Source organism: Pungitius pungitius, chromosome 17 (assembly GCF_949316345.1).
Source record: "Pungitius pungitius chromosome 17, fPunPun2.1, whole genome shotgun sequence".
NCBI lineage: Eukaryota > Metazoa > Chordata > Actinopteri > Perciformes > Gasterosteidae > Pungitius > Pungitius pungitius.
The window spans coordinates 10789905-10804735 of NC_084916.1; the positions used below are offsets into that span (position 1 = coordinate 10789905).

At 41.9% G+C, this 14831-nt stretch overlaps 2 protein-coding genes across 3 annotated transcripts; both read right to left on the reverse strand.

Annotated features, from left to right (window-relative positions):
- Positions 1-7802: 7802 nt before the first annotated feature.
- On the reverse strand, positions 7803-10299 carry lrrc69 (leucine rich repeat containing 69). Its single transcript, XM_037474675.2, has 8 exons — positions 10122-10299; positions 9899-10025; positions 9734-9806; positions 9263-9458; positions 9111-9182; positions 8920-9021; positions 8646-8825; positions 7803-8520 (listed from the first exon to the last, which is right to left on the reverse strand). Exons 1-8 carry the CDS (start codon positions 10293-10295, stop codon positions 8413-8415), a joined length of 1032 nt encoding a protein of 343 aa, XP_037330572.2. The 5' UTR covers positions 10296-10299; the 3' UTR covers positions 7803-8412.
- Positions 10300-10784: 485 nt separating this feature from the next.
- On the reverse strand, positions 10785-14735 carry otud6b (OTU deubiquitinase 6B). Of its 2 annotated transcripts, none has more exons than XM_037474994.2 (8): positions 14488-14735; positions 13823-13971; positions 13418-13516; positions 12932-13132; positions 12654-12774; positions 12477-12538; positions 12263-12369; positions 10785-11926 (listed from the first exon to the last, which is right to left on the reverse strand). In XM_037474994.2, the coding sequence occupies exons 1-8, from the start codon at positions 14561-14563 to the stop codon at positions 11842-11844; spliced, it is 900 nt and encodes a 299-aa protein (XP_037330891.2). In that variant the 5' UTR covers positions 14564-14735; the 3' UTR covers positions 10785-11841. The 2 variants fall into 2 exon arrangements, with proteins under 2 accessions (XP_037330891.2, XP_037330892.2); XM_037474995.2 differs by lacking the exon at positions 14488-14735 and adding an exon at positions 14363-14479.
- Positions 14736-14831: the final 96 nt, after the last annotated feature.

A 14831-nucleotide genomic window follows, 5' to 3' on the forward strand; every position in this document is an offset into this window, starting at 1 on the left:
ACCCAATTTGAGCCAGAGGGAATTAGATTCTTAATCAAATAAACACCCCAGTCAAGCTTATCGGGTTTAGGCCGAGATTCAAAGCTCCGGATTGGCATCCCTTGAATCCAAATAGATCTATTATCAGCTTGGATTGCAGTTCGGTAAAGGTGGTGAGGCAATGTAAACATAAGATAATAAGAGTTTTGAAGGACTCAATTTGCACAATAATTAAAAAAGAAAACCTTAAATCTTAATTAGATGGTGAGAGGTAAAGAGGTAAATATAGTTAATATATTTGAATCTCTTAAAACTATTTATCTATTTAAGAACTAAAACTGAAGTCCCATGAAGTGTCAAAATTCCTCCGGATGTAGTTGAGCTTCAGACTTTATGAGTGACATTCCAGTGAGCCAAGAAGGGGGGAGTTGTGTATCGCTAGGAAAGAAGTTAGTTATTTCACTACAAAACTCACTGGTGGGGGCTGCAATGTTTCTGAAAGCTCTCCTTTAATGCAAACTGTGTGTGTCAGGTGTCACTCTATGTTTATACATGTATACACACTGTATATAAAAGTATATGTGAGATGGCCCACTTGCATGAGTATGTGTGTGTGTGCCCGCCTGCTGGTGCTCCACAGCCATCTGGTATCTGGTCAGTCTAGTGAGCCTCTGGGGGGGGCACCTGGCCAGCAGCTTGCTCACCTGGCTCTAGTAGCCCGTGCCAACCGCCACACCTGGACCGGGCCAACACACAGAGGGAAAGGAAACAGATTGCAGAGTGCAGCCAAAAGCACTCCTACATTGCAGCATAAAATGACGCAGTCACATTGATAGCGGCTTGCAATGTTATGGATGCATGTAATTACGTCTTTTGAGGCCCTGATAAATAAAGACTTTCCCCCAACACTACTGCACAACTTGCAGATCGCTCCAGACCGATCAGTGCTTTTGGAAACGAAGCTTCGCGCATCATTTTGTCGGTAAACTAAACTCTCAGTTCACTCGTTTAAGATTCAATAATGAGCAACGTTTGCCACATCTGTCCGAGGAGTTTGTGCCATTCCGTGCCAACTCATCCATTAGGAAGAGGATGGCACTTCCTTCTTGCAGGTTGTCCTCTGCTATCAATTACACTCACCTCTCCCGGCAAGGAAGATGCACTTTGTCCCCCTGTCGCCCGCGTGCACACACATACACTCAGACAAACGCGCACGCACACGGTGGACTTAGAGGGACAGACACCTGCAGAGTGTTTGTCACCTCGTCTGTTGGCATCTGCGACCGCACTGCATTATGGGAGAGGCAGCCATCTGGTGTCGGCAGGGCTGGATTGGAACGGCGGCAACCGGGCATAATGCATCATGTTGCTCTTTTTTCTGTTGGTCTGAGCTGCGTGAAATGTTGAGCCGTTATAACATTGTTGTTTTCACTTCCGTTGGTGTTGCTCAGCTTAGAGGCAAAAGCAACAGGACAAATGTGAATGTAAATGTAGCAGCTCTTTCATATTTCCTCCAGAAAATCCAAAGGCAACATCACATACAGAATGTTTTGGATGCATTGAAACAACAAGCAGAGGGTTGGCATTCGTCAAACTGAACTCTCTCCTAATTATCTTCGAAATGTTTACCCCTTCACGGGGGAGACCTCACAAGAATGCTTGATTGACATGACAGTGGCTGCAAGTTCCTTCAATTATCCTGGCAAGGTTACAATTGCTGCCTCTTTATTCACAGCAGGTCCCTGTCATTCTGAACACAGAAATAATAAACTCTTTTCTCTGCCTACGCCGCTCTAACCTATGAATTTTAAGTTTGTTGGGATTGTACATAAAAAAACAAAATGCAAAGGTTAGTTAGAACCGTTCAAGTGTAGCGTGGTATTTAAAACTTGTTGAGGGAGCAGAGGGCAGCTATTACTTTGTTTTTGTCAGTCTGTCGGTAAGTCCACCAGACTGTAAAATCTCCACAACTATTGGTAAACTTCCATGTTCAGCCATTCATGTTCCCCAGAGGGAGAATCCTGCTAACTATTACTACAGAAGCACCAGGATGTCAACTCAAATCTCCAACAACTATTGGGCGGATTGACATCTGCTGACATCTTTATTTTTCTTCATCTGGTGCCATTTTTGTCTGTTTGATGCCTAATATATATTCAAATGATTAAAAAGCTACCTACATTTTTATTAGTCTCAGCTGTCCTTGTGTCCTAATTGTAAAATGTTAGAATGCTAGTATGTGAAATTTAGATGGTCAATGTTATACCTTCTAAACTCAACGTTTTAGCTCCCGAGTAGCCCTACAGCCTTGCATAACTAATAGTATGGACTTAATTCTTAAGTATGCATGAATGCTAAGTGACTCATACACTGTGGTGAGGAAGACACCTTTGTTATGTCTCTGTTTGCAAAAGCAAGTGTTGTGGAAATGGCAATATATGCGGTGAGCATTAAAAACACCTTTCTTATTCATGCCATTGATTGCATTTAAGAATACATGGTTGAAATGTGCACAACATGGTTCTTTCTAGTTTCAGTTTCGTCAATGGAGGCCACAGCTGCTTTGTGGATTGTTTGACGTAGGAGGGGGGAAAAAAGGGAGAAAAAAACGTGACAGCAGCTGAGTAGAATGAGTAGAGTCTGATTGAGATAAGAGAGACATTAAGCCACATATTCCTGAAGGACGTTTGCTCGGGCAGGACGTTCGAATGGCTGCCCGGCTGGGTTGGGTCTGCTCATCCAGCCGGGCCTGCACATCGCCCGACAGATGTTGGGCCGTTCAAGCCTGCAGCGCCACAGGCAGTGTGTGTTCTAGAAAAACCCGGAGACCAGATGCTGCTACCTGGTGTCCCACCCGCCTGCTGCACTGCCATCCCGGGCATGCTCCAGTGGCCATCACTTGACCTCAAACTGGGGTTTCAGATTGTGTGCCGTCAATCACATCGATGATAGAGTAGAGCGGAGCTGGGAGACGAAAGACCTAGTGGGGTCGACTCAGCAGGTTTGCCGCTGTGTGTCTGACAGGCGGAATTCATTTGCCAAGTTGTTTTGAATGATGAATTTAATAAGATGGTTGAGAAACAGACTTACAGAGTAAGGAGAGATATCACAACCTGGGTGTAATGTGAAGGAATATCATTCAATAAAGAAATACAGCATTGAAACATGGCTCATAAAATACCACTCGGCCTCCAACTGAGTGAACTATCAGAGGTAACATCAAGAGATGTAATTCAGCATCCATCTCTTTCAACTTGATTTCCCCTTCAGTTATATTCCCCTGGTGAATAAAGACGTTCTCCCAAATAGATTCCTCATCCGTCTCCACTGTCTCCATCATTACCAAACCCGTGGAAACTTTCGAGGAGATTCAAAGGCATTCGAGATTAAAGATTTATTTTTCTTTTGAAGTTCCCAGTACGGTTTTGTTTCCTCACCAACTGCGGCATGCTGTTTTGTCAGTGTGATCCGCGCTGACCCAGAACCAGCAGAGAGAGGGTTTCTGGCCCTTGTCTGGAGACTCTAATGAGGAAAGGCTCGGTAATGGCATCGCTTCGGCGTAACCTCAAAGGACAGTTTACTCTCTTACAATGCAAGTGTTTCTTACATATTATATTGTGTTCTGAAAAAGAATAACACAACTAGAAGGAAGCCAGGTTATTCAACCGGCACATCTGGGTGGCTTTGTATTGTAGCATCTTTTCACAGTCCACCGATCTTCAGAGCCATCTCCTGTAAAACCCCCCCCCTCCCTTTTGTTCCCAATCAAGGATGCACTTTTGTTCAGTTGTGTTGATTTTGATGAATAACTGGTTCCGTTGTTGTCTTGTACATCTGGTGTCTTTGTGGTCTATTTTTCTGTTGATATGCATCAATGAGCGTGAGCCAACACCTTTTATTACATTTGGGTGAACTTTTTTAAATTCGATAGTCTCGCATGGCTCTTTGCTTTGACGATGCTTTGTTCCACGGGCTGAGACTTCAATTAAGCTTACCCATTCCAATAAAGCTCATTGTTCCTGTTTTTATTAGCTGTTTTTATCTCTTTGATTCATCAGGCATACCTCAGTTTGCTGTGCATCAGTGCATCCTCATCTGAGCCAGCAGAGAATCATAGTGCCCCCTAGTGCCCACAGGCACTGGTAACACAACAGTATTGATTGTGCAGCCATCAGCCAGACAATACCCTGGTACTCTGCCAGTGGCTCGATACCAAGATCTGTCATGGGCAGCGATGCACGACAATAGATCCTACTGATTGGAGTGGTGTGCACTCCCGGCTATGACACTGGCCTACCGCTCGCTATCGAATGGCTGTTTTTCTCTCTCTTCAGTCACAAGCCCCCTAATTCAGCAATCAATGCTACTCATTTTAATAGCACCTCCGCGGCTGCCCCCGAGGACAGAAGAAGAGAAATCAGGGTGAGTTGGTGTCAAATCATTTTTTCTGAGAGAAAGACGGCAATCGCGACTTTGTTGGGTCTCTGGAAAACGACTAAACCTTCTACAGTGCTGCTGTGGGAATGACATGCTGAGCTGGGTTTGTTACTCCAACGAGTTGCACAAAGTTGTTTATGTCTTTTAGTGTAAATGTATTGATTCATAGGCAGATACACAGACTTAATGGTACAAACAGAACATTACATCAACGTCACAGTCGTGATTGCAGAGACGAGGCTGCGCTTGACCTTCAGCAGCAAACACAAAGCTTCCATCCAGCATCCTATGATCTTGCAGCATCCCACGTTTCTTTTTAACGAACATATCACATGCTTTTCTTCGTCTAAGATGCGATTAGAGCTAAAGCAGCCATAGGCTCCTCTAGGAGACATCCTGAGAAAGTGGTCCAAATGACAAGACAGACTAAATATCCTCTAACAGACTATACAAGGCTGCAGAAGAGCGCTTTAACAAAGAAGGTGTGTAATGAACCTACGGCGGCTTCTACCCAATACATCATCCTGAGTGAATTTGCCAACATCTCTCTCTTTACCTCCAAGCACAGTAAATGAGATTTTATGCACCCACTACTTTGTCATTCTTTACTTTTTTTCACCCCCATGTGGTGGCCGTAGCATGCGAGACAGATATTTCCACCAAAGGCAATATCCCCTCACAGTAATTATATCAGAGAAAGAGAATGGCTCATTAACATATGCTAGGCATGTCAGGAATCTACAATGGCTTTTTGTAGATGCCTCTCGTCAGTGTGCTGCTCCCATCCGTATGGTGTCTCCTTTGAGGATGTAACTTCCTCATTTCCATAGACGTCAATCAAGCTGTGCGTGGCAGAAATATTCTGTACAGAAAACACAGGGCCCTCTGAATAGGGGATAAAGTGTTTTGTGAAGAGACCAGATGAAAACCAAGCGATGCGGGCAGAATTATCTTGATGATGCTCCATCAATGCAGGGTGGGGGGGACTGATTTGTATTTGATTGTTCCGCAGTGGGTTAAAGAGGCCTGTGTGTATGTGTGAATACATGCATAAGGCTTGACACCACGCACCAGACCGACAAAGTCCCGAGGCCACCAGGCCACCACCAACGCATAAGGCCCCAACATCTGCTGCCTTCGAGAAGGCCTTCCACCTATTAATACGGTTCCAGCGGAATGGAATGACCTATTTATCAGGCACGTTCATATACACCTCTTGGAAACAATTTGAATTTGTTAGGTCATTATGTAAACGTAGTGAATATTTAGTGAAATTATAATGAATTTATTCTCAAATTTCCCCCATAACTAAACAGTGTCTGTGTATTCTTAGTCTTGGTAATTACATCTTTAAAAAGTTTGAACGTAGACATGTTAACATACAGTTCTCTTCCAGTGCCGCAGGCAGAGGAGCAAAGTTGGTAGTGATGTAACCAGGCAAAAAATGTTCCTGTGAAGTGCAAAACAGTGAGACTTAATTGGCAATATAGTGGTGCCCAGTGTTATTATTCATGGCAAATGTAAAACAAGCATGTTGTGTGCAAGTTTCATTTGGATTAATAAACCTAAAACTTGAACCTGTACAAAAGCCACACTAGCATTAGAGCGCTAGTAGTAGTAGTCTTAATAGAGCGTAGCTTAATCTTCACTGCACATGCATGACCATATTTAATATGTTTATCCAACTGCAAGAAAAGGAATAAGACATTTGTGTGTATGTTGATCACCTACTCGAGGAGTAGTTCTTGTCAAATGTTACCGATCATTTTAATGAGAGCATTTTGTGTGAAGCATTGATGTGCTGCACATTGCAAGCATATTTATTAGTATAGTCAGTTATTAGAGATTAAAAAAAACATCTAGTCCGGTGCCCCAGTGGCTCTGTTTGCCAGTATGACCAACTGGGGTGGTGTTCAGCTCCATCACAATGCCTTCATACTCATATTGACAGTCAATTTACAAAGCCGACTGTAAATTGAATTCAGGCTTTACTGACCACACAAATACATCCTCTTAAATAGATTCCAGTCTAATTGTAGTCGTTCTGTGCCTTAAACGGACACTGGCTCTGAAATGTACTTTTTGGAAAAATGAACAACGGAAATTGTTTTAAAAGGATATGGATTTATTGTCTGACAGCAGAAAAAGAGGTTTCACTTTGGCAAAACAGTAGTTTGAAATAAAGCCTACAAAGTGAATTGTAAAGAGAGAGAAAAGTAATTCTGTTTTTAAAGAGTGTGGTGTTTCGCCCTAGAAAATGTCACTGTAATGACTGAAGACCCAATGTCCATTTCCATCTCCAACCGCTAGCTCTATCTCTCCCTTTCTTTCTTCATTGTCATTGACTTTTCCCTTTTAAGTGCACTTTCGCCCACACCACTTGGAAATTGATTGAAACAAAATGTCACAATTATGCCCTGTAGCTCGCCGCTTCAATTATTCATCAATTAGGAGCTGGGCTTCTTTTTTTCTCTCCTCTGAGCTGATTTTTCATTCAGTTTGCTTGAGATGGCTCCCCTGCTGTTAACCAGTCCAAAGTCATTAGTTTCTGGGTTTGCAATTAAACCTGATGCCTTATGCATGAGGCTCCGACTCAGTAGACACATGCAGCAGCGGCCATTGAACGATCTAGCAAGCTCTGGAGGCGTGGATGGGAAATTAATTTGCTAGGAACGAAGTTCTCTCTCTCTCTCTCTCTCTCTCTCTCTCTTTCTCTCCCTCTCCCCCCCCCTATCTCTCTCTTGTCTGGCAGGTTGGAACAGATGCCACTGGCTGGAGATGGAGATAGATATGGGACAGCCATGGAGTCTCAGTATAGCTTGATCGACCCTGACAAGGGAATAGGATCTCAGTAGAAAAAAATGTATGTGCGGGTTAGGATGCCAGCGTATACAGAGGTACACATCACGTAGAACCTTGATCCAGGTAAAACTAGAATTTCATCAGCAATGAAGGAATTGCTTTAAACACCTAAAACTAATGTAGTCTAATATAACAGACCTGGACTACATCCTCTGGTTTTTGGCAAAGTCAACTTTATGATTGGTTAAAGGATGCAGGTTTATGGGGCTGTATGAACCGTACTGCAATAAAAACTTATTTTTCCGTTTTTTTAGCCTCCACTCGTTGATATAAATGAGGTGGACAAAATCATACAATTATTAGTTGGTAACGCTTAACATTTTGATATGAAAAAGGCCACGCAGCCCAAGTTTATTTGTATAGCACATTTTAATAACAAGGAAATTCAGAGTGCTTCACATGAAAACATCAAAATATTAGATAAAAGAAAAGGAAGTCTACAAACAAGTAAGAACATTGAGGGAATTAAAAGCACAAGTTAATACAATTAAAAAGCTAAAAATAGAATAAAAGTTGCAGTGCTGTTTAATATTGACAGTTGTAGATTGTCAATAAAAGGAAATGTCTTCAAATCTAATTTGTAGCAGCTCAGATTCTCAACAGAACTGCAGCGTTCTGGGAGTTTGTTCCAGATATGTGGATCAGAAAAACAGAACATAAGCTAATATAGTATAGGTACCTACGGAGCTGCATCTTATATATGAAATACCTGTAATGACGAGCCAGGGTAAAAAATCACACCTGGAATTATTCACGTACAAAGGTTTTAGTCAAAGTATAGTTTGCATAAAAATATAGTATTCAGAACTAGTATCCAGCTGTCAAAGCAAAAACTTCTATTGTCGGGATAGAAAAGTGATGGTTGGCACAAAGGAACAATGTATTCCACCTGCCGTCAATTGAACCTGTATGTAAAAGTATAGGAGCCGATCAGATGGACGGTTTTGGATGTTCATTCGATGCCACCTAGTGACGGCTAAGTCCAATGGCACCTGTGAGACGTTCTCTTCTCACACTGGACATCACCTGTTATTAAATATGTGTATTAACAGATCTGTTTCCACAGTTTTAGTTTAAAAAAAAGAGAGGTTCAGTGATTGAGATCATGAATAGTACATTTTAATGAACTTGTATTTATCTTGCTGCAACGCCATAGTAGGAGTGTCCATCCGTATTAAGGCACTTGTATGAACAAAGAAGGGCGCGCACTGGAATAGTCTTTGAACTCCTCAATTTCATGTCCTGTAAAACACACATAAGGAAAATGAAGACACACGTTTGATTACATTAGCCATTTTGTTCTTTCTATATAGAATCCTATTTTTTTGGAAGAAAAAAAAATTCACCCAAAAACATATTTAACCAACCTTCTTCAGGCTGACAAAATGCACACACTCCACCCAGGTGGCGAGGAAGGGATCCAGGCAGAGCGCGCAGCAGTTGCCATGGGCGAGCAGGGCCGGCAGGGTCGGGTAGTGGGGGAGCATCATGTGCACCAGGGAGGACCGATACCTGTCCTCGCGCAGGACAAATCTGCCAGCCAGTTCCTGGCAAACAGAGGTGAAGCAATTACAGCGCTAAACACAAAAAGGGGGAAAGTATTCAAAGTGTTCTCTCTGCCCTACTTCTGTGACACTTTACCTTTAACGTAAGCACTTGTGCATCGCGCGCTGAGGCCATCGGCTCACAGCCCACAAACCTGTTGCCTTCGTAGTAAAGCTCCCTGAGGGCCAGCAGGTGAAACTACATGGGGGGAAGGGACCTGTGTCATTTGGGGGGGTGGGGGGGGTGATTCCAAAAATGTTTTTGATTTAGACCCTAACACAGCAAACCTCAACGGGGAACACGGACAACTTGTTTCCAGCCACGTCCAGGACTTGAAGTTTGCCCAGTGCCCCAATTCCCTGTGTGGAGTGGAGGGTGAGAGTTTCGCTCATGAAGATGACTTTTAAAATAAATGAACATCACACCAGCCGAAACTCACCTCCGGTAGGCTGGTAAGCTGGTTTCTGGCTACGTGTAACTTGGTTAGTTCTTTACACTGGTACAGCTGCTGAGGTAAACAGGACAAGTTGTTGGAAGTCAAGTTGATCTCGGTCAACCTGGTGAGATGACCCAACTCATCAGGCACCTCCTCCAGCTTATTGTCCAGCACACTCAGATGTCGAAGCCTGCTCAAACTAATGATAGAGACAGGTTTGCATTTGTGTTTAAGACATGTTAGATTTTTAAGCCCTTTTGGTGGCAGACCAGAGATTAAAAGAGATTTTAGGTCAGAAAGATAGCCCAAAACACTGGTTACATGTCATGGAGTTATGTTATTAAAGTTAAAAAGAAGCAATTGCAATGAGTTACTAATCAAAAAGTAACTATATGCACTGCAGGCTTTAATTATTGCATCGGTGTTAGTCTTTGCAGGTATTTCATTCTTGGATACCATGGTTGCATAACCTACCTTTTAATCTCTGGTGGAAGTCTTTGAATCTGGTTGTGGTTCAGATTAAGCACAACAAGGTTTCGTAAACCATCTGTAAATATTAATATCACAATACTTATGAGCTTTCTTCTGCCTAAATAAATCTTCCTAGGTGCTTATGAGATTATTTAGAACAGAATTTACCTATCACATCAGGTGGCACGGCTGTAATCTGGTTGCTGTACAGATAGAGTTTGGTCAATGACTGCAGACGGCCCAGGGAAGCAGGAATGTCATTCAAGGCATTATTTCCCAAATTTAGCTCAGCGAGCTTGCAGGCATGAGAAGGATATAGTCACAAATCTGTGTGATTGGAAGAGTGGTCGTGAAACATGTTGAGGAAAGCAGACAAACGAAGAAGACTCACGTGTTGCAGCGAGAGCAGCTCTGCAGGAAGGCTGCTGATGGAGTTGTTGTTCAGCAGGAGGATTTTCAGGTTTGTTATTCTGGAAATACAAGTGGGGACGACCTTTATTTTCTTGGAACTTAAATTTAAGGAAGTTGATTTTCCATATAAAGCTCTCACCACTGACTTCGTCATGTCTAAGACCAGTAAAGCGGTAACATTCAGGTTTCCATGGCAACAAGACGCTTTTTGAGAGGGAGTCTGAGGAATAGCGGCCTCTAGTGGTGAACGGTGAGCACATCAGGAAGTTCCAACATGCTTTAGTTTGTAGTAATTACTGTAGAAATGTACAGTTCTCAACACACAGCATTTCCTACTACAAGGGGAACTACTTTATTCAAGCAAAAGTAGAAATATCTCAATATAAATCTACATTACAAAAATAAAGCACTGAATGCTAGTCTAAATAGTCTATTTACTGTTAAATGATTATTTGAGCGTTCGGTATTTGATTTATTTTTTGTCCATTTTATTTTTGAGAATTAGGAAGCCCTACACTTGATGTTAATGGGTCAGTATGGACCTCAGAGGTTTTACGTTTCTCTGGGGTTTCTTTGTAGAAAGAGCAATGATATAATTTCTTTATTTACGAAGGATTCATAAACTACGTGACAACACTTCAAACAATCAAACAATAGATTTATTTTTCTTCATAAAGTAAATGAATTCAGTATAGAACATACACCTACAGTACATAACTGGCACTCATATATGTCAAATAAATACTTAATAGATACAATAATATGAATATATATCCCACGTCATTTGAATTTAAGATTTAAAAAAAATACTTAAATGAACAGTATACAAGGATGAACTATAAGTTATTAATGTGTCATTGTTGACATTTTCTGTTGCCTAGTTTGTGTGTGTTGTTTTTACCATCACAGTAATTACATATGTTTTAACTATTTAATTAAACTGACCACTTCAATAGGCCTGAGAGAGACCATCTGTGGTAAAATGTCACATCTATTTAGAATAAAATAACTGAGACAGGAGTACAGATAATTCTTGCCAAACACCTGCTAAGAATTAATAGATGCCATATGATCACCTTCAGTTAAAGGAAAGTAATAGCCAGCTTCCACAGTCTGATAATGAAATCAGTATTGTTTTAACAACAGATTACAACTTGTAATATTTCACCCCAAAAAAATACAGCAATGACATAACTTATTAGTATTGTATGTGTGTATGTAAAATCATCATTCTGTTCATTCCAAGAACATTAAAGAAGATCAAAAAACCCTCAGTGACTCTGTTGACATTTGGGGGACATGAATGATCAACATCTGTTCACCAACTAGATTAAAGTAGTGCCAACTGATGTCATAGGTATGCTGTACACGCTGCTTTCCCCAATTGACTGAAATAAACCCTGGTGGTCATTAGGACCAAGGCCGTCCAATATAAAATCATTGACACGTTACTTATACTGCATTTCATTAGCACAATGATACTGTTTTCCCAACTAGATTTCACAGTCCTCATTGACATCTTTTGAATTCTGAACAGACACATACCATTCTGTATGGCGAAAGCTACTCAGACAACGGCAATATTCTCTATTAACCCAGCTTGTATTGAAGGGGGGGGGGGGGGGTCTCTCCAAATACGTTTGTATTTAGGGCTCTTCGAACACACATTGGTTAATATCACACCACGAATCAGCGGTCTCTCAGCTCTCCTCTGCGTTGAGCGGCTCCTTCAGGCCCTCCACAGAGTTGTAGTGCTCTCCTAGTCCATAGGCATGACGCATATAGCTGCAAACATGGAGAAAAAACATTCTGTCAGTTAAGAGGTCTGAGATAAACCTTTCAAAACCCTAAAACGTTTGATCAAAAAGTGGCATTTAATACTGTCTGTGCTTAGATTAAAGTTCTACAAGTTTCCATCTTCTGCTTCATTGGTGTGCTGCGGGATCACCGTGAGGTTATCAATTCATTATTATCATGTAGTTACGTGAGGGTCATAGAAACGTCCTACGTGAACCTATGTGAAGTACATGTAACGTTAGCCCTATTTCGACTGGCTATACATTTTGAACTATTATTCTAAAGCAACCTGTATCCCTTACAGACAAGATAAATGCAACGTACACAAGGGTGATGGGTTCACTATCAAATTCCTCCCCAATTTTTATGGTTGCGGAGTCGGCCTGGATCACTTCGACTGGCAGGTGAAGCACTTGGGTCAAAGCTCGCAACTGTCGGAGGAGTGTGTGTGTGGGGGGGGGGGATAGGAAAAAGAAAATTATTGAAAAGTGCAGAGAGCGACAGCACAGTGCATCTGTGACCAATTTCAACAGCTTACTTCCAGTTGTCCACCCCAAGCTGCTGTGTGCTCCACATCACTGCAGTATTTGTCAAACTCATCTGGAAACCAAGACGCACGCACGCACACGCACAGACACGCACGCATACACACACGCACACATGATTACTTTGTGTACACAGTATAACAGACTTTCCATGACGGATTGTTTGCTACCTGTTGTGTACATGTCACCGGTGTTGGGGTTGGTGAGGAAAGGGAGGAAGTCATCAGCATAGCCTCTCATGCGCTGAGCAGTGCTGGACCGCAGTTCTTTCACGCTGGTGATTGATCCGGGCTGGAATAAAACACAGAATATGTTGAATGTCTGTCAGAGGAGCATTGTTCCATTCTCAATGGAAGTAACTACAGTGCAGAGCCGATACACTTTGCGTTTCACATTTCAATTAGTTTTCAAACTACAGCTACAACCGTCCTATAACAAGATGATGTACCTCTGAACGCTTTGCAAGCTGATCTTCAATGGCACGATACATGCAGTGGCCATCAGAGGAGATCTCTTTGATCTGAAGCTGTCGCTGTGCGAGTTTCTGGGCCAGCTTTAAACCCTCCTGGTGCCTCACACCCTGCAGGTTTTGTACCTCAGCCTCTGCGATCCTGCTCTCTCTCTCCTTCTCCTCGGCAGCCTTCTTGTCCTGAGGAATCAATTAAAAGGACAAAAATGATATTACTTGTAAAAAAGACATGTAAAACCAAAACTGATGAGGAAAACAAAACACATGAATAATAGAACTACATTTATAAATGAAATGTAATGGAATTACATGCCATACAAGTACTGATATATGTTAATGGGAATTCAATTTTCTGATTAGCTTGAAGTGTGCTTCTTTCATTGAGCTCTAAATTACAGTTATAAAGCTGTGGGCATCAACAAAAACCAATTAAAACAGTTCTTTTTGAGTTGGGAACTATCTCACCCTTCTTTTCTGGGCCTTGGTTAGACGTGGTTGTTTCCCCTCCTCTTGTTCATCTCCATCAGCTATCTTCATCGTCTCCACTCCATTTAACACCTCTACCTTTTAGATTGGAGTGAAAAGAGCTTTAGTTATGTTGCACATTGACACTTCATGTTGGCATTATTAGATACAAATGTGTAAAAGAAATCACATTTGGATTGCTCATTTGTCCATGTGTGTGCACTTGTATGTGCACTTCAAATAAATACATGCGTCTCCTTTAGAGCCAGTCATGTGTTTATATAAATACTTGTTGTGCAATTGATTATTTAGGGGGTCACATTGAAAATTGTACCCGTGTTCCATAATGTAAAATGTAATTGCGTAGCTATGAGATTTGACAATCGTTGGAGTGCAGACAGGTACCTCTGTGTTGGTTTTGGATTTGAGTTGCCTCAATTCTTCGTCATGTTTCTGGTTCAGGTCAGTCTCAATTTTTGCAATTTCCTCTGTCAACTGTTTCCTCCTTTTCTTGTCATTTTTGGGGATTGCATTTTTCATGCTCTGGATTTTAGCTGAAAATTAACAACAAGAGCAGATTGTCCTAAATAACACCTACATACTAAATACAGTTCTCGTATAAAGGTACAAATAAAAATGATTACCAGGGTGATTAAAAGGAAGAATGCGCTCACAAATTTCTATGATGTACCGATATATTAGCTTGTTGGTGAGAAGAAATAAGGCCACAAAAACGACCTGATGCTGCACCTCTCTCGATGAACTAATTTATCTGAGTTAGAATGACAAGAAGAGCAGATGGATCTGTGCATCAGCTCTTCTCTTGACATTCACTGGGATTTTCCCCCCAGATATCACACTCAATGTGAGCTACTTGTTATAAAACATAATGTACAAAAGGGACTAGAACAGAATGACAGCTATGCGATAGGGTCAAGTGCATACCGTGAATACGCTTTTTGCACACTACAGCTTGGCTTGTTGAGGGCCGGATTGAGCGAAATTCCAAGAAATAAACCCACACATGAGGCGCGAAGAAGCAGACAGAGGACGTGAAAACAGTCAGATACCTTGCGCATCTTTCTTTTCTTTGCGGTGCTGCTTCGCCAGCTGCTCCTCCGGTGTCTCCACCGTCTCCTCCTCCATGACTCGACGCTGTGAACTTTAGCCTTTAGACAAAAGACGTCTTATGATATCCCTGTCATAAGACTTAAAAAGGATAAATATATACTAAATGTATAATCCACAATAAATACAAAATAAAACGTGCTGATATGGCTTTGACCGGAAGCGAAGAAAAAGCAGGGCGGAGCTTTGATTGGTTAAACTTTAGGAGTAAATTTGCTGTACCGCCACCTACCGGCTCGTCGCGGTGTTGCAGTTCTCTCCTGTCACCGCGGGCATCTGTGGAAGG

Excerpts from the sequence above, each read along its gene's own strand:
- otud6b (XM_037474994.2), bottom strand. The coding sequence starts at position 14,563 with ATGGAGGAGGAGACGGTGGAGACACCGGAGGAGCAGCTGGCGAAGCAG. Across the intron at positions 13,972-14,487 it reads AGAAAAGAAAGATGCGCAAG|CTAAAATCCAGAGCATGAAA; the intron begins GTATCTGACTGT and ends GTTAATTTTCAG. Across the intron at positions 13,133-13,417 it reads CCAAGGCCCAGAAAAGAAGG|GACAAGAAGGCTGCCGAGGA; the intron begins GTGAGATAGTTC and ends TTGATTCCTCAG.
- lrrc69 (XM_037474675.2), bottom strand. The coding sequence starts at position 10,295 with ATGACGAAGTCAGTGGTGAGAGCTTTATATGGAAAATCAACTTCCTTA. Across the intron at positions 9,807-9,898 it reads CGTGCCACCTGATGTGATAG|ATGGTTTACGAAACCTTGTT; the intron begins GTAAATTCTGTT and ends TAATATTTACAG. Across the intron at positions 9,183-9,262 it reads AGCTTACCAGCCTACCGGAG|GGAATTGGGGCACTGGGCAA; the intron begins GTGAGTTTCGGC and ends CACTCCACACAG.